At 44.4% G+C, this 17,702-nt stretch overlaps 2 protein-coding genes across 2 annotated transcripts in view; one reads left to right on the top strand and one right to left on the bottom strand.

The window, feature by feature from the left end:
- Positions 1-9,013, bottom strand: part of MORC1 (MORC family CW-type zinc finger 1) — a 48,260-nt gene extending 39,247 nt beyond the window's left edge. The window contains exons 1-4 of the mRNA XM_060273997.1: positions 8,914-9,013; positions 4,226-4,279; positions 2,505-2,539; positions 674-742 (exon numbers count right to left, since the gene is read on the bottom strand). Of these exons, the coding sequence (XP_060129980.1) occupies positions 674-742; positions 2,505-2,539; positions 4,226-4,279; positions 8,914-8,984 (229 nt within the window). The 5' untranslated portion in view covers positions 8,985-9,013. The remainder of the gene's footprint in view (positions 1-673; positions 743-2,504; positions 2,540-4,225; positions 4,280-8,913) is intronic.
- Positions 9,014-10,312: 1,299 nt separating this feature from the next.
- On the top strand, positions 10,313-15,513 carry C4H3orf85 (chromosome 4 C3orf85 homolog). The gene is made up of 4 exons (XM_035115957.2): positions 10,313-10,429; positions 12,708-12,829; positions 13,770-13,855; positions 14,813-15,513. Exons 1-4 carry the CDS (start codon positions 10,381-10,383, stop codon positions 14,928-14,930), a joined length of 375 nt encoding a protein of 124 aa, XP_034971848.1. The 5' UTR covers positions 10,313-10,380; the 3' UTR covers positions 14,931-15,513.
- The last annotated feature ends 2,189 nt before the right edge of the window (positions 15,514-17,702 follow it).

The following is a 17,702-nucleotide window of genomic DNA, read 5'->3' as shown; positions in this document are numbered from 1 at the left end:
AGTTTATGAACAGACTTCCGGAACCAATTACAACCATGCTTCAGTTTATGAACGCTTCAGTTTAAGTACTCCGCGGACCCGTCTGGAACGGATTAATCCACTTTCCATTACTTTCAATGGGAAAGTTCGCTTCAGTTTATGAACGCTTCAGTTTACGTACTCTGCGGACCGTCTGGAACGGATTAATCCACTTTCCATTACTTTCAATGGGAAAGTTTGCTTCAGTTTATGAACGCTTCAGTTTAAGTACTCTGCGGACCGTCTGGAACGGATTAATCCACTTTCCATTACTTTCAATGGAAAAGTTCGCTTCAGTTTATGAACGCTTCAGTTTATGAGCAGACTTCCGGAACCAATTGTGTTCATAAACCGAGGTACCACTGTATATGGATCGCAGGAAGTTGGACCAATGAACCTTGAGGTCCCTTCCAATTTTATTGTTCAAGTATTGGAGTTTCTTGCATTTATATTTTACTTTTCCTGCCAGCCAGCATACAGGGCTCTTCCCTGTTTTACCCTCACAACGATCCTGTGAGGTAGGCTAAGAGAGTATGAGTGGCCCAGTGAGTTTCATGGCTGTGTCTGGCTTTGAATATGGGCCTCCTGAGCCATAGATTGACACTGTCCTAGCACCCAAACACTCAGTTAAACGAATACAGGAGTATTAACTCACGAGGAGTCATGCCGCATCCATCATCCAAAAGGCACAGCATAAATCCTCCTTGCAGGTTCTCATTATTCACTGCAAAACAAAGTATGGAAAAAAGGAAACAGCTCTTAATAAATATTTGGAAACCATACATAGGTAAGAAGTTTTGTAGAAGAACAAACAACCATTAGGTCAAAAAAGAAAATTCCGGTAGTGGGAAGAAAATAAACAAACAGTTGCCCAATAAGGACCGAATGTCCTCTGTGGGCATGAAATATTCACTGTTGATGGGAAGAGGTGGTTAAAAAGTGGGGGTGGGGGGAGGAGAATCGTATGATTTCCTTGGAAGGGAGCATGGCCAGCTGGCTGGAACTTTGAAAAGGGAGCATTCTTCATTGCAACACTTCGTTGCCAGTCCCACTTACCCTGTTTCTCATATTTTAAGACATACCCATAAAATAAGCCATAGCAGGATTTTTAAGCATTCAAGGAATATAAGCCATACCCCGAAAATAAGACATAGTGATAGGCGCAGCAGCAATGCCGGCCGCGGCAGGAGGAGGAAGAAAAAAATAAGACATCCCTTGAAAATAAGCCACAGTGTGTTTTTTTGAGGGAAAAAATAAATATAAGACATGTCTTATAATATGAGAAACACGGTAGTTAGTTAGCCAACCATTGCTTCACCTTCTCAGTCGAAATGGTATTTGTTGGCTTTAAAAGAGGATTAGAGGACAAGGCCATCAGCGACTACTAGCCATGATGGCTGTTCCAACTGTCAGAGGGATTCTGCCTCTGAATATCAGCTGCCAGAAACTGCAGGGGAGGAAGAGTGCTGTTGAGCTCAAGGCCAGTTCACACAGGTCGGCCACCGTGAGAACAGGATGCTGGACTAGATGAGCCATTGGCCTGATCCAGCACGTTTTTCTTACATTCCTAAAGTACAAACATCTCTCCCACCTTTTGGTCTAAGTCTGCAAGTAATGCTTCTGCTGGGGGTGGCATTTCAAGGCCCCTAAACAAACGGACCCAGTTTAGCAGACTGCCCTCCTGTAGATTTCTTCGGAAGGCATTTCAAAAGAACTGAACAGAGACTGCTTTTACTGTCCTCAAGATTGCAATGCATAATTTTAATCCTGGGCCTGCTTGGCTACTCAGCAGCGAGTCCCATTAAACTAACTAGGATAAATTTCCGAGTTAACTCGCTGCAAGGGGATCAGGCTGCAACGGGACTTTCTCAGATAGAGCTAACGGACAGAGGACCATTATATCAATTAGTGAAGCCAATGGCCATGGGAGGATTTGTATTAATTAGCATGCATGGAATTAGGCCAGAGCCAAGATTTATTTCTTTTAAAGGGGTTTCCTTTACAGAGTTACGTGCGCACTACTAGGCCTTTAACTATGTCAATTGGTTAGTCGTACAAGACAAAAACGTTTGAGATCCCCTTCCCCGTGATATATTTCTCAGTAGGAAAATCATGCCAAAAGGTCAAAATTATATTCACGTCAGAGACACGTAGAATCTGCCAAATAGTACATTTTGGCACAGAAGCAAATGTGCAAACTTTAATGCTATGCTGTTTATATTGTAATTATTTGTATGGTTTTAATATATATTTTATGTGTATTCTATCAATGTTTAATTGTTTTTACATAACTGGGTTCCCCCCCCCCTATGTTTTCAGCCATTCTTTTTTCTACCTGTAACCCATCCTGAGCCCCTGTCATGGAAAGGCAGTGTTTAAATAAATATATCATCACCATCTTATGAAGCAATTTCTTCTCAACGAAACAGATAACGTGATCAAACTAAGAAGCATTCAGAAACAGAATCCCCATTTAGACAGCTTACCTGTATATATGTCAAGTCTGGTGGCATCCGCATCTCTGGAAATATTGTTTAAATATTGTTAAAAAGGTTTTAAATGAAAACATTAGTGCAAGTAGATACACATGAAGTTAATTCATTCTATTACTGAACAGTGCCCATGCTAGCTGGAAACACAAAAACACTCTGATCAAAACTGCATTTATGTAAATCGTATGAAATCACTGGAATGCTACTGTACATATTCTGCAACAGTGGTTTTAATTATATTGTATGCCACCTTGCGCTCCCAAATGGGAGGAAAGACAGTACAGAAATCAAATCAAATAAAAACTTATAATGCAATAACAACTCACTTCAATGCAGTATCTATGTATGGAAAAAAGAATATACCGGTAAATAAATTAAACTAAAACAGTGGAAATAACTACTAAGAAAAATTATCAGACTTCTAAAGTAGTGTTTTGCAAAGCTATCAGTCTCAAATGCAGTTGTAAAATATGAAGCGTTAAAGCAGTAGCATGCAAGTCATTCCAAAATTATCAAGACTGTATACCATTGACAGGATACTAACCGTGATCCAATAACAGGATTGTCTGGGCTTGAAAGCCCAAGGGAGGCAACACACCCAGAGAGGAAGCAGTAGAAGGTGAATTTCACACATTGATTTGAAATAACCAACCACTTTCAGAGGGTGGAAGAAACAAATCCTTTAACTGAGCCTCAAGACTTAATCTACTAGGGGCCCAAGCTTCCTGGTAAAGCTGCTTAGAGGGATGCCACAATTGCAGAGGTCTTCTCCCCCTGAGCACCTTCGCCAATAACATAGCTGCCAAGTTATCCCTTTTTTTAAGGGATTTTCCCTTATGCTGAATAGGCTTCCTCGCGAGAAAAGGGAAAACTTGGCAGCTATGGCCAATAAGACTCCGACCTCCAAGGCTGAAGTGCTTCCAAATGAGTGTTCACCACAGGATCAATGTTGTTCATACATGACTTTTTTTTTTCAGTGTCCACAGAACGTCTTCCAACCAAAAAGTCGGAAAAGTATTCCGTGCGCCTTCCTTTAATCCAAATTTACTCTTTCCAAGGAAAATCAGGATGCTATCCAGACAATTGCTATTTTGGGGTGGGATTCAATCACACAATGGAAAGTTCAAGTTGCACTACTGCAGTTGATTGGGACATCTTGTGCAACAAACTCTCTTCCCCCAAAAAATCCACAAATTTTGCACTGGGCAAATGATGTGGAAAATGCACTGGGCAGCGTAGAATAGCACGTGCTTCAGTCAATGTCATCTAAACCTCCCCACAAACCAATCAGGAAGAATGCTAAACAAACAGGTCATCAGGAAGTGCCTTCTGATAAAAGCAACGCCTCTACCACCTGTTACCAATGACACATTTGTGATGACCTCCCCTGTGATTTTAAGCCCATCTGGAAGCAACAGTAGTTGGCCATCCCAGCCACAGAGGATAATGTTGTTCGATTCTGTGGATAAGCCCAAATCCGAAGAAAAGAATTGTGCCGCAGGTGAAATAAGCTTTCGTATACAACACTGAATAAGGAAGGCGTATTCCTAAGCCATTTCCTACATTTGAGAAAGGTTTAAAATCTGACAGCTGCTTTCTTGCGCCAAGTAGAACAGAACAAAACACATCTATTTCCACGACCTAGCAGGACACACTCTCTCAAGCCCAAAGTACAGTAAGCAGCATAAAATTTAGTTCCTAAAAGTAGTATTTACCTGGAATTGTCAATCAGTTCAGCGATGGCTCCAAATAAAAAGTCGTGTGTTGTGCTAGAAAGAAGCATTAAGGGAGTTTTAGAAGAGAGAACCTGGAACAGCAACAAATCAAACACTTAAGCGCTATTTGGCACGCCTGAGAACAAAGCACCTACTCTTCAAAACGTGAAAATGTCAAACTGAGGGCAGGGGAGAGAGTGCTTGAATGGGGGTTCCTTCTACCTTGACACTTGAAATACAACTGGAAGGTGTGCATGCAAAAGGTAATAGCAATTCTTCCTAAGCAGGTCGCACGATAACAGGAGACAGCAGTCTTTACGCAGCCCAGTCCTATGGATATTTACTCAAGAGGTTCGATGGGACTTCACATTCAAGCAAGTGAGTCTTAATCCAATCTTTACTCAAGAGATAAACACCACTTAATTCAATAAGACTGGACCCCCCCCCCCGATAAAAAGGATTGTGCCGTGAGAGTGTTACTGCCAATATATCCATATATTATAGTTTGACAATGGGTGATTGCAATGTAACATGTTTGTTGTAGCATAAACTCTCGCAGACTGCATATCATTTTGTCAGTTTCATGAAGGGTTTCTTGTCTTCCATACAGATTTGCCCAGGTTTTACACACTGCCATGCAGGCCTTCCTCTCTGGGCCATCACAGAATGCATGTCACAGCTCCCTCGTTTGGAAAACCAGACTCCAATGCTTGTAAGTGCATTCAGTTGAATGTGCTGACAATTCTCCTTCTGACCTTCCCACCCTGCTCAATATAGGAAGCCTGTGGCGGGAGTGAAACTGGGAAGCGAAACACCTGCCCTGAAGAGGGCTGCAGAAATAGCTGGGCAGAAATCAACTCTGTGGTTGTGTCTGGAGTCACCAAAACAAATGGCTGCACACAAGCGACAGGGGAAAAAATAGAATTCAAATCAGGCTATTAAAAATTAGGCCTGCCACCGAAGTTGCGCAAACAACTCCCCTTTTCAGCAAGTTTCAAGGAGGCAGAAAGAACACGGAAACACTGGAAGCTGCCTTGTACTGCCAGTGATGCATCTAGTTCTGTTTTGTCTACACTGATTGACAGTGACTCTCCAAAGTTTCATCCTGGAGACATTCCCAGCCCTACCAGGAGATGCCAGGGATTGCACCTGGGACTTCTGCATGCAAAGCATGTGTCCTGCCGCTGAGCTATAGGGCCCTTTCCAAAAGAAAGACAGACACACAGACTTAGGATCCGGTGTGGCATGCTAGCATTTACAGCAGTAATTTCCATGTAAAGATGAAAGTTTAGGCCAAGTTTCAGTGGGGAGGGGGAAATCTGGTTAATCTGAGCTAGGGGTGCAACAAGCTTTTCTGGGCCCAGCACACTGCATGCTGTGGACTGGGCTTTCCACACCACCCACAATATATTGACAAAAACTGCTAGCTACATAGTTACAGAACTGCATCCAAATTGCTTTGAACAAATTAAATCATTAAAAACAAATCTGATTAACGGAAGCCTCTAAATGTAACCTTGTGACCCATGAAAAAGCCTGAAGATATAAACAGGAAATAATAACAACATGTAGTTACTGGGAGCTGTAAAACAGCCAAGGCCCCCCCCCCAAACATTATGATGACCTGCATATAAATGTTACTGATAGGCAGAAGCCTTGCTCAGGGTGGCATTTTCTTAAGCCAACCCCGCCTGAACACTTTAATCTATATATAAAGCACATGTCAGCTTGCCTCGACTGGGATAATCAATAAATAATGGTTATGAACCTCACATTGCAGGAGATATTTGTGGGATGCTGTTGTACCTCTTCAGGGGCACCAATGTGTAACATCAGATTTGATTTTAATTGGTTTTGAAATGACTGCATGTGGGATTTTTTTTATTCTGCTTGGTGGGAACTGCTCTTTGCTGTGGGAAAATAAACCCATCCTTAGTCTTTCCCTGCATGGGTGCTGTATATATGGAACAAGAACAAAGAGCCACGTGGCCCCATAAAAACTAACGTATTTATTTATAGCAGAAGCTACAGCAGAGGGAATGTATTTTATGAGTCATCTTCTAATGCAATAAATAAAGACGCAGAACTTCAGTGCAATAAATGTGCTCGCCTTTAAGGTGCTGCAAGGCAGGGTCTTTGGCTATGTATACAACAGTGGCTTAACAGTGGCTTAACAGTGAGCCCCCACCCCCCCCCCTGGTGTTCCTAGCACATTGGCTGAACACACCAGAGTAGGGTTGCCAGACTCGATAGAGGACAGGACTTCTGTGCCTTTAATTGCCCTGCTCTCTTTTGAGTCTGGAAACCTTAAAGAGAAACCAGCAGGCCCTTTGTTTAATTTCCAGACAAAGGGTCTGCTGGTTTCTCTTTAAGGTTTCCGGACTCAAAAGAGAGCAGGGCAATTAAAGGCACAGAAGTCCTGTCCTCTATTGAGCCTGGCAACCCTACCACAGAGGTGTGTTCCGTTTCGTTTCCCCATGTGTGTAACTCTCCTGAACTCCTGTTAAAGCTGTGTCATCTGCGCCTATGCAACAGCTGCCTCAAACGTCCACACCTCATCTTAGCTGTGAAGTGCAGGTGACTTACGTTTTCAAATCAGACGGAAGCTGGTCTGAGGGGAAACACCCCAAACAGAAGCATTTCTCGAAGAACTACAGGATAGGGATGGACTAAGGCTGATGTCATTTGTGCGCCACTATGGGACTGTGCTGGAACCAGAGTAAACAGTAATACGTACAAACTGCCTTTGTTTTCCTTGCTCTAGTATGTTAACGGTGCAATCCTATAGGTGTCTATTCTGAACAAACCCCACCCTGAATTCAACAGGACTTGCTCCCAGGAATGTTTGGGTGTGTGTATAGGATTGCAGCCTGCTACCCCTGACAAAATCTTTGGACCGGTGACTCCTATTATGAGCTCACCTCTACTGGACAAAAAGGGCTGGGAAGAGGGAAAGGACGTTGCCTTGGGAGTTTGGAAACCACCGTTCTCAACAAGGGGGATTCATATTCGGGGAGGCACATGCAGCTTACCCATCACAGAGTTGCAATTCCCAGCAACGCTTAAACTACAGTGCCCAGAATTCTTTGGAGGAAATGATGTGCTTTGGAATGTGCTTTAAAGGTACAATATGGTGCACACACGGCCTGTGGGATCCTGTACATGCTTACGTGCGTGAAAGCTCCACTGATTTACTCAACTGCAATTTATTTATGAGCAGGGTTGGACTGTAATTTTGTTCTAAAGGAGGATGTGCAGCCACTGGGACTTTGGGCAAGGTGAAACGGGGTGTAGAAGTTACAGCAGGGCCTTTCCAGGATCCTTACCCTCCATGCTGCCTTTACCGTGGGGACCCTCTGCTCAATTTTTCTGCTTCACTTCTTCATATGCTCTTGGAGCAAAACGGGGGATTCTGCTCTGTAATGAGCCTGCTTTAGAGTCAGACCTGCTGGCTGTGCCTTTCTTCTCAGTAAAAGCCTAGGAAAGGAACTGCGCACCAGAAGTTGTGAGACAACAACACTCCTAACTCCTGACAACTGGGTGGGCTGGCTGAGGCTCATGGGAGCTTTGGCCTAACAACATCTGGGTGGCCACAGGTTCCCCAGCTCTGGGCCTAGGATTTGGCTGCATGCTTCACCCAGTTGCACCTTCCCCTCTTCCTAAGAGCTCTTACATTGTCCTCTTGAAACACAGCAAGCCTGGTGGCAAGGCAGGTCCAAGCGCACGCACACAGACACAGAGAGAGCACTCCAGAGATCCCCCTTAGTGGCTCAAATGTCTTTTAAAAACTTGATTGGGATGCACAAGACTTGTTCCCTTCTCAGGGAAAGGATGGTAGCTCAGTGGTAGAGCATTTGCCTTGCATGCATAAGGTCTGCTGGTTCAATCCCTGGCATCTGCAGGTAGAGTTGGGAGAGATGCCACCAAATCCAGCACGGGTGCTGCTGGGCAATGTCTGAAAGTGCTCTGACTTGGTACAGTATGCTGCTTCCAGAACATGTAATCAGAGTGTTTTTTTTCTAAAAAAATGTTTAGGGGTACTCTCATGTTCCAACTCATATTGAAATACTGCCCCTCAATGAGTCCAAGCTTAGATTCACAAAATGTTTAGGGGTATACTCCCCCCCCCGAAAAAAACACTGGATCTTATAAAACAAAGGAATAAGATAGCAAGGTGTTTCTTGCTCATGAAGAAGAAAACGCTCTTTCCCATTCTTCTAAGTGCTCAAAATGCTTTGCACAGAGCATTTATAAAACAAACACTGAATTTAGCCAAAGGCTCCAGGATACACCTATGCTTTTTTTATTCTTGGAGCATCAAGTTGGTGTTGCCTTATTATTATTTTTAAGAGTGCTTTCCTTTTACTTTTTCTTGACCCAGCCCTCATTTCAGTATGGAGTAAGTTTCAGTGCCAAAAAATACACGCCAATCCTGCCATTTAGAACACGCATCTCCTCTACCCTTTTAGAGAGTTTTCCACTCTCCCTTTAAAAAAGAAAAAAGGGGGGGGAGCAAACCCATCCAAATTTGGACCTATTTTTATAAGCATGTCCCGCTATTGGAAATGCAAGTGCCAGACCACCCCCCTCCTGCCCCCACCCTCCTGACCATGCCTTGGTGAAGCCAACAGCTAATGCATTTGGCCTGCATCAAACGAAACTGAAAAAGCAAAGGTCGCTCCACTTACGAGTTTGTATACAGGTACTCTAGACTCAACGCTGCCCTGCAAAGAGCGCTGTAGCGCGCAGCGTCAGCCATAGCCGCGGGGCCTGGAGCGCACGGGACCAGACGCAGTCGCGGGGCGCCCCCTCGTGGCCAGCGTGCGACTACGCACCTCTAGGGCCCAAAGCAGGACTTGGGGGAAAAAGGAGGAGGAGGAGGGCGGCGACGCCCTTCCGGCTAAGACCACCTTCTGATAAAGCTGAAGGCGGTCGGAGGCTGGCTGGCTCTGGGCAAAGGAGGAGCCAGCCTAGTTTAACAGAAGAGGCTAGCTGTTTCAGGCCAATAGCCAAGCTATTCCATCATCCTTGTTTTCACGCGGACCAAGTAGGTGCGCTTGGAAAGAGCGCAAGCAGGACATGAGCCCAGGAGCGCTTTCCCTACCTGAGCTTTCTGAGCTTTCTTTCCACAGGAGGCAGACATTTGTAGCCTTCTCCTGCAGGAACTGCAACCCCCAAATCAAATAAATAATCATAAATTACATATATATGAATATACCAAAATGGAAGGAAAAAAGAGAGAGGAGTGGTATTAATTCTTTCTCTCTCTGCATTCACCTGTTTGAGATCAATGAGGAGCACCGGATGTACAAAGCAAATGTCCTGGTGTGTTTGTTTATTTGTGGAATTTTATATCCCACCGTTGCTCTGCAAGGAGCCCCGAGCGCTGTACAGATACGTGATTTAAAAGCAGAACACGATAAGCAGAAACATTCTCGAAGGAAGCATCTTAAAAGTATTTGCATTTTTTTTTAAAAAAAAAAGTCCAAAAATTCTGCTTCCTTGGTGGCTGCAGTGCTCCCAGATTTTGGAACTCTTCTTGTTAGGGATAAAAATAATTTTTTATTTGTACCCCACCCATCTGGCTGGGTTTCCCCAGCTGCTGGGCGGCTCCCAATAGAAATACAATAAGACATCAAACATGAAAAACTTCCCTAAACAGGGAGGCTAGACTGGCTCTCTTCCTTGCTGCAGAGGAGCACTGCTTCATTCTGGCAGGTTTTGGGGAACTGAACTCACAGTTGAAGATCTTATTGGACATACGTGGAATATTTGATTATTTAGTGGTCTTAAGTGCATTCCCCAAACAGACAGGACTCTTGCAGTATAAGGTAACTTCAACAGTTCATAATGCAGCCCAAAAAATGGAGCATATTTGATATTGCTGGTACTCAAAATTTAGTGAGTAAGTTTGGGAGGGGGGAGGGGAAGGGGAGACGTCTGAGTTATATCAAAACTTCCATGTAAAAAGTCCAAAGGTTAGAAAAAGGTCGGCGAAACATGTCAATGCAACAGTGGACCCTGCCCTCTGCCTGCATAACTCTTCCGATGGACATAGTAAATGATTGATAAAGCGAAGGGGCTCTCGAGTACATAAAATACCTGGGTTTGAGTGTTATATACTCTGCTGAAAAGGTTGTTGAAGAATATACACCATGTCTGCTTCTGCGCTTCAAGTTGCTACGTGTGCTGTGTTGCTCACAGGTAAGCTTTTCGGCTCTGGCATCGAAATGATTAATCAACCCTAGTTGTGGATTGAAAAGAATAGACAAAGATCGGTGAAGGAATTCACAGTTAAGTGAATAATAATAATTTATTATTTGTACCCCGCCCATCTGGCTGGGTTTCCCCAGCCACTCTGGGCGGCTCCCAACAGAACATTAAAAACACGACAAAACACCAAACATTCAAAACTTCCCTGGGTGCGCCTCTGAAGTGCCCTTCAGTCCTCCGGATTCACTTTCTGTGGGAGAGTATAAGAGAGCATGCAGAAAAATAGCCGTAGAGGAACCTAAAAGCAGATTTCATTTCTATGTGGCATCCTGTAATGCAGGCAAAGCATGATCTTTTAATTGAAATACTTCTGTGGTCAGAATGAAGAAGTGTTGCCAAGCTCCTCTGTATGTTGCACTTAGTAACATTAGAATGGTAGTGTTGGGAAGGGTTCTTGAAAACTAATACAGTCTCACCCACCCACCCACTCACCCAGTGATTCAGGACATCTGCTGCTTTAGCATTCCTGCCAGGTAGACATCCAGCTTCTGCTTAAGAGCCTGTAAAGATGAAGAATCCACCACCGTTTGAGACACAGCATGTCAAAGTCATGACTCTTATAGAAATTGGTGGTGCAGCCGCATTTGGAACCCTGGGTACAGGTCTGGGTGCCAAACCTCAAAGAGGATGTTGGAAAAGGAGCAGAACAGGGCAAACCAAATGGTCAAGGGTCTGAAGGAACGTCCCTGTGAGGAAGCATTCAACATTTGTGGCTGTTTAGCTTAGAAACGAGACAAATAAAGGGATGCACGATGGAGGTATGTAAAACAATGTCTGGCGTGGAGGAAGTAGACACAGATTGTTTTTCTTCCTCTCTCATAATACTTGGAGCTGGGTCGATTGTTTATTTGCTTCATAGAACGTATACAGTATACAGCTTGATTGTGAGAAAGCCTCTGAGCATTTTACAGAAACCTAACATTAAACATTAAAAAGTTATCAATAAAAACAGGTATTATACAATATACAAAAGAAAATTAAAGTGAACAGCGGATAAAAAGGAAAATAATGCATGGATAGACATGCCTAAACAAGCAGATGCTGGAAAGAGTGCAGTGGAGGCACTGGTCTGATATCAATAGGCAGGGAGTTCCAAAGCACAGATGCTGCCACGCTAAAATACAGATTGTGTGGAGCAAGTATTGTGTGGCACCTGCAACAGAGCCAGTTCCGCAGTTTGAAGTAGTCAAGGCGGGGGTGGGGAGAGAGATATGGGCTTAGGATCTCCACAGACCCACAGCACAGATCTTGCAGAGCATCTTCATTCAGTTGACCTTGTTCCTGCTATGCTCCTGGGGTTACATGGAGTAGGTAAAAACAAATAAGTTGGAGCAAAATTCTACACGTGTTGGTATCAGAACGCATACGTTGCGTATGGATACATGTGCCTTAACCACACCTCCCCTTGTCGCTACTGTTTCCCCCTGACTGGAAAACTGCTCTTAAGCACTCAGTTGGAGCAAGCAGCAATTCCAAGTTTTCTCTGGATTAACGCTTGCTCCGATTTAGCACTAAAGAGTGGGTTTCCCCTGGGAAATGGGTGGGGCAGAAGGAAAACTGCTTGGACCCGCGCCTGGAAAGCTCAGGTCGAGCAGAAAGCCCCTCAGAGCTGTGCTTTCTGGGCATGGGACGAGCGGATGTTGGGGCGAGCCCTCAGTGCAGATTCATATCGGAAGCTATCCAGGCCGTTTAAATCGCTCAACTCCATTGCAGTGATTTGCCCTTCATACTGGTGCACAGTTTTTAGTGCATTTTAATGTGCTGCTTTTCAATGCCTTGGCTTTTCAAAGTTTGATGTTAAAACATAACCATGAAATCTAATCTAACTGCTTTGTTAATGTAGAGTATTAATCAGTGCATTAATCGTGGGAGAGATTCAGTTAACTAGACCCCCTAGTGCAGTGCTTTCCAAACGTGGGTCTCCGGCTGTTTTCGGACTACAACTCCTATCATCCCTAACTAGCAAGACCAGTGGTCAGGGATGATGGGAATTGCAGTCCAAAAGCAGCTGAAGACCCAGCATTGCTCTAGTGGAAGGACTTTAGCTAGTGCAACAGGGAGAAGAGGAGGAATTCTTGTATCTTGACAGCTGACAACTTTTGCTGATGGAATGATCACCATGATACCATGTTAAATTCCTGCCCTTATGTATGAAATCTGCACGTTCTGTTAATCCATGGCTGTGATTGCTGTGCCTTTGCCATTTCAGGGGTTTGGGGACTACCATTTGTCTCCGAGGAAGAAGCCAATGAGTTCTTAGGACTTAGGAGACAAGCACTTTTTTCAGACTATTGGGACCCAGCTAGCCCCCAGAATGGCTGGGCAGAAAAGGTATTCACAATTTTCTAAGATTTCATGGTAGAGCTTTGAGAGGGGGGGGGGGAGAGGTGTGGGTCTGCATGGATTTCTCTGTCTAAAAAAAAGGCAACAGTTGGGGTTCAGAAATGTGGGAATCAAATGTGAATGGGTCTGGGGGAGAAGTATCCCCCCTCAACTTGTTAGAATGCCTGTCAAAGGCTCCCAGGTCTATGCAGACATAGCAGACCTTTACAGACAGAATCTAATGAACACAGTAGGTCAGGGATGAAACCTGCCAGCAGGATGTCACCACCTTTTCCCCTCAAATAATATGTGTCCATTATTCACATTGTGAATGCCCCCAAATGCCTCCCCAAAAGCCTCTAACCTCTGTTTAATTACATTTAAGTCATTTCAGTTTCTAAAGAAAGGTATTATTCCACAAATTGACACGAGTTCTGGGAGGCTTAAAACCATGTTCTATTGATGTTACATATATAATGAAACCATACCAGGTGGATTGAGAGGTACTGATTTTCTTGTCTGTTCGACACTCTCATATGTGGGTTTTTAGTTTGTCCATTAATATTGCTTGAGATCTGGATCTCACAACTCTGGGACTTATTGTTAATGGGAAAAGGGACAATACCCGTAATGCATGAGGTATCGTGGTTGAGAAAGGGTTGGTTACATTAAGAATGCAAGTACTTTTAGCATTGCTATGCTAATATTGCTGGTGTGAGTGAGTGAAGTGAATGACAATTGTGCCATGTAATCCAGTGTTTCTGTTGAGTGTTGGGTTATTCCCCCCACCCCCAGGGAAGCACACTTGAGGGCAGAGCAGGCCGTGAATTGATTGTAGCAGCAAAGTTGTGGGAGGGGGCTGTTAACTGCTTTCCCATTCCTGGAGGGGGGGGATCTGATTCCTGAGGGTGGGTTGTTGCTTCTGGCATTAATCACCTGTTCTCACCAGGCCAGCGAATACTGGACATCGCTGAAGACATCAGCACAGTACTACATGGATTTGGGATCTGTCGCATTTGATACCGATACAGCCAGGTAATTTGCATGTGTGTGAAATTCACAGTCTGTGTGAAGGAATCTCTGAACCTACTGAATTCAGTGAAATGCATCTTAAATTCAAAGGCAGGATATAAAATGCCTGAAAGAAATTTGCATCGTTTGTGAGTTACTGCTGACATCATTGGCCTAGGTGAGCCAGCTTACAATTCTCTCTGTGTGTGTGTTCCTTAGACTTTATAGATTAGATCAGGCACCCCCAAACTGCGGCCCTCCAGATGTTTTGGCCTACAACTCCTATGATCCTTAGCTAACAGGACACAGTGGTCAGGGAAGATGGGAATTGTAGGCCAAAACATCTGGAGGGCCGAAGTTTGGGGATGCCTGGATTAGATAGATAGATAGATGACAGATAGATAGATAGAGGAGGAGGAGGAGGAGGAAGAGGAGGAGGAGGAGGAGGAGGAGGAGGAAGAAGAAGAAGAAGAAGAAGAAGAAGAAGAAGAAGAAGAAGAAGAAGAAGAAGAAGAGGAGGAGGAGGAGGAGGAGGAGGAGGAGGAGGAGGAGGAGGAGGAGGAGGAGGAGGAGGAGGAGGAGGAGGAGGAGGAGTTTGGATTGATATCCCACTTTATCAATCAAAGAGGCAAGGTTCAATCCTCGGCGTCTCCAGGTGGGGCAGGGCAAGGCGCCAGTCTGAAACCCCCAGAAAATTTCTGCCAGTCAGTCTTGACAGTACTGAGGTAGATGGACCAATGAGTGTGGGTTAGTCTTATGCAGATCACGGGTTGTATCCAACACTGCATGAAGAGTGCTGCCCTCATGCCATGAGACTCCCACTTCCTCTCTTTCCCTTCTGCACTCACAAAATGTGCTCCAGACAGTCCCACAACCCTCTGGAGGAGATTTTGAGGGTTTGCATGGGGCTGTAGGGGAGAAAAGCAAATGTTTCCATGTTAAGCCTTTTGCAGGAGTCTGACAAAGAAATTCTGATTACAGGGACCACATTAACTCTTACATGGATCTGTTACGGGAATCGGGAGCGCATCTTCAGCAGCAGAAACGTAAACGCCATGTTGTTATACCTGAACCAGACTGGGACCCTTATTGTGCATAAAGTCCATTGCTTATGCCAACTTGACTGTCAACACCTCAGATGAACTGTACTATCCAATGGAAATTCTTTTCACAGGGACCAAATTAACTCTCTCATGGATGCGTTGTGGCAATCAGGAGCCAATCTTCAGCAGAGGAGAAGTAAACACCACATTGTTATAGTGGAACCAGACATTGATCCGATTCCTCCATTCAGATTTTAGTCCATTGCTTTTGTCAACTTGACTCTAAACTTTAAGATCAACACCTCAGACGAATTGTACTATCTAATGGATATTCGGCATCCTTTGAGTCGACAGAAACATCTTCAGAAAGACTTGGATTAAAACAGCATAGGCAAACTCAACCCTCCAGATGTTTTTTGACCTACAACTCCCATGATTCCTAGCTAGCAGGACCAGTGGTCAGGGATGATGGGAATTGTAGTCCCAAAGATCTGGAGGGCTGAGTTTGCTTATGCCTGGATTAAATAACAAGAGCAGAATCCATCAGGAAGCCATCCATCTTTCTCAGAAGTATAGGAAGTGCTCAAGAGGTGCCTATTCATATATAATAATAATAATAATAATAATAATAATAATATATTATTTATACCCCACCCAACTGGCTGTGTTCCCCCAGCCACTCTGGGTGGCTTCCAACTGAATATTAAAAACAGTACAGCATCAAACATTAAAAACTTCCCTAAACAGGGCCGCCTTCAGTTGTCTTCTAAAAGTAAAATAGTTGCTTATTGCTTTGACATCTGCTGGGAGAGCATTCCACAGGGCAGGTGCCACTACCGAGAAGGCCCTCTGTCTGGTTCATCTCTTGTATAGCTCTTGTTTGCCTCAAGCTGTAGGCCTAGAGCTGCTTACCTGGGACTAAGCCCTATCGTATCCCACACATCTGACTGGGTTGCCCCAGCCACTCTGGGCGGCTTCCAACAGAATTTTAAAAAACACAACAAAACATCAAACATTAAAAGCGTTGCCTTCAGATATCTATGGAACATCACATAATTCTTTATCACTTTGACATCTGACAGGAGCCAGTTACAAAAGGTGGGCACCACTACCAAGAAGGTCCTCTTCCTGGTTTCCTGTAACTTCAGTTCTCTCAACGAGGGAGCCACCAGAAGGCCCTCGGAACTGAACCTCAGTGTCCAGGCTGAACGATGGGGGTGCAGATGCCCCTTCAGGTATACAGGGCTAAAGTCATTTAGGGCTTTAAAGGTCAGCACCAACACTTTGAATTGAGCTCGGAAATGTACTGGGAGTCAATGTAGACATTATAGGACTGGTGTTAAATGATCCCATTCTTCTTGTATCTTCAGGAAGTGTTGGTTATTCTTACCATCTCTCTGACATCTCTTCCTACCCGCAATCACCACTTTTGTATTTCTTCCTTATTTTGTTTGCCTTGTCCTTCCTTCTTCCTGTATTTACTATTCCAGCTTCCATGTCAAATATTCAGACAGCAGTTCTGAAACATTTCCCCTAAATAACCTACTTGAGAGTTGCTGGGAATTTCAATGGACCACTAATAAACTTTGTTCTAAAAAAATCAAAGCACACACATGTGCCTTCCTTTATTAACCACAATTTTGCCTCTTTTCTAATGTGATGGATGTGTCTGCATGTGAGTGAGTAAAGTTTTGTGAAGTGGGCTGTAATGTTTGTCAGCTTTAGCTTTGAGTCAGGCTCAGCATTCCCTCTGCTTCTGTGTTTGAAAGCATGCTGGCTGCCCACCTTTCCAAAGGACAGTGATAAAAAAGTGCTTCTTCACACTGCACATACATAAGCTATGTAATTAGTTCTCACAAATAATAATAACAATAACAACAACAATAATATTTATACCCTGCCCATCTGACTGGGTTTCCCCAGCTGCTCTGGGCAGCTTCCAGCACATACAAAAACTTAATAAAATGTCAAACAACTTCCCGATATAGGGTTGCCTTCAGATGTCTTCTAAAAGTTGTGTAGTTCTTGACATCTGATGGGAGGCCATTCCTCAGGGCGGGCACCACTGCTGAGAAGGGCCTCTGCCTGGTTCTCTGTAACTTTACTTTTTGCAGTGAGGGTACCGCCAGAAGGCCCTTGGAGCTGGACCTCAGTAGGGATGGTCAACAATTTAAAGGTAAAATGGTAAAGGACCCCTGGATGGTTAAGTCCAGTCAAAGGTGACTATGGGGCCGCGGAGCTCATCTCACCTTCAGGCCGAGGGAGCCAGTGTTTGTCCACACACAGCTTTCAGGGTCATGTGACCAGCATGACTAAACCACTACTGGTGCAACAGAACACCATGACAGAAACCAGACCAGAGCGCACAGAAATGCCGTTTATCTTTCTGCCACAGTGGTATCTATTTATCTACTTGCACTGGCATGCTTTCGAACTGCTAGTTTGGCAGAAGCTGGGACAGAGCCACGGGAGCTTTCCCCATCACAGGGATATGAACTGCCAACCTTCTGATCGGCAAGCCCAAGAGGCTCAGTGGTTTAGACCACAGCGCCACCCACGTCCCTTCGGCCAAGGATGGCCTTAAAAGAGGATTAGACAAATTCATGGAGGATAAAGTTTTCAATAGCTATGTTCTACCTTTGCTGTTGGAGGCATAATGCCTCTGAATATCAGCTGCTGGGGATCACGTGGGGAGAGACCAATGTTGCAGTCATGTCCTGCTTGTGGGGTTCCCATAGGCATATGGTTGGCCACTGTGAGAAAAGACTGCCAGACTAGATGGGTCTTTCGCCTGGCTCAGCAGGCCTCCTAGGGAAGCTGTGCTTCCC

The sequence above is a fragment of the Zootoca vivipara genome, chromosome 4, assembly GCF_963506605.1.
Source record: "Zootoca vivipara chromosome 4, rZooViv1.1, whole genome shotgun sequence".
In the NCBI taxonomy this organism is placed as follows: domain Eukaryota; kingdom Metazoa; phylum Chordata; class Lepidosauria; order Squamata; family Lacertidae; genus Zootoca; species Zootoca vivipara.
The sequence above is the reverse complement of the archived record's forward strand: the minus strand, read 5'-3'. Positions and strand labels throughout refer to the sequence as shown.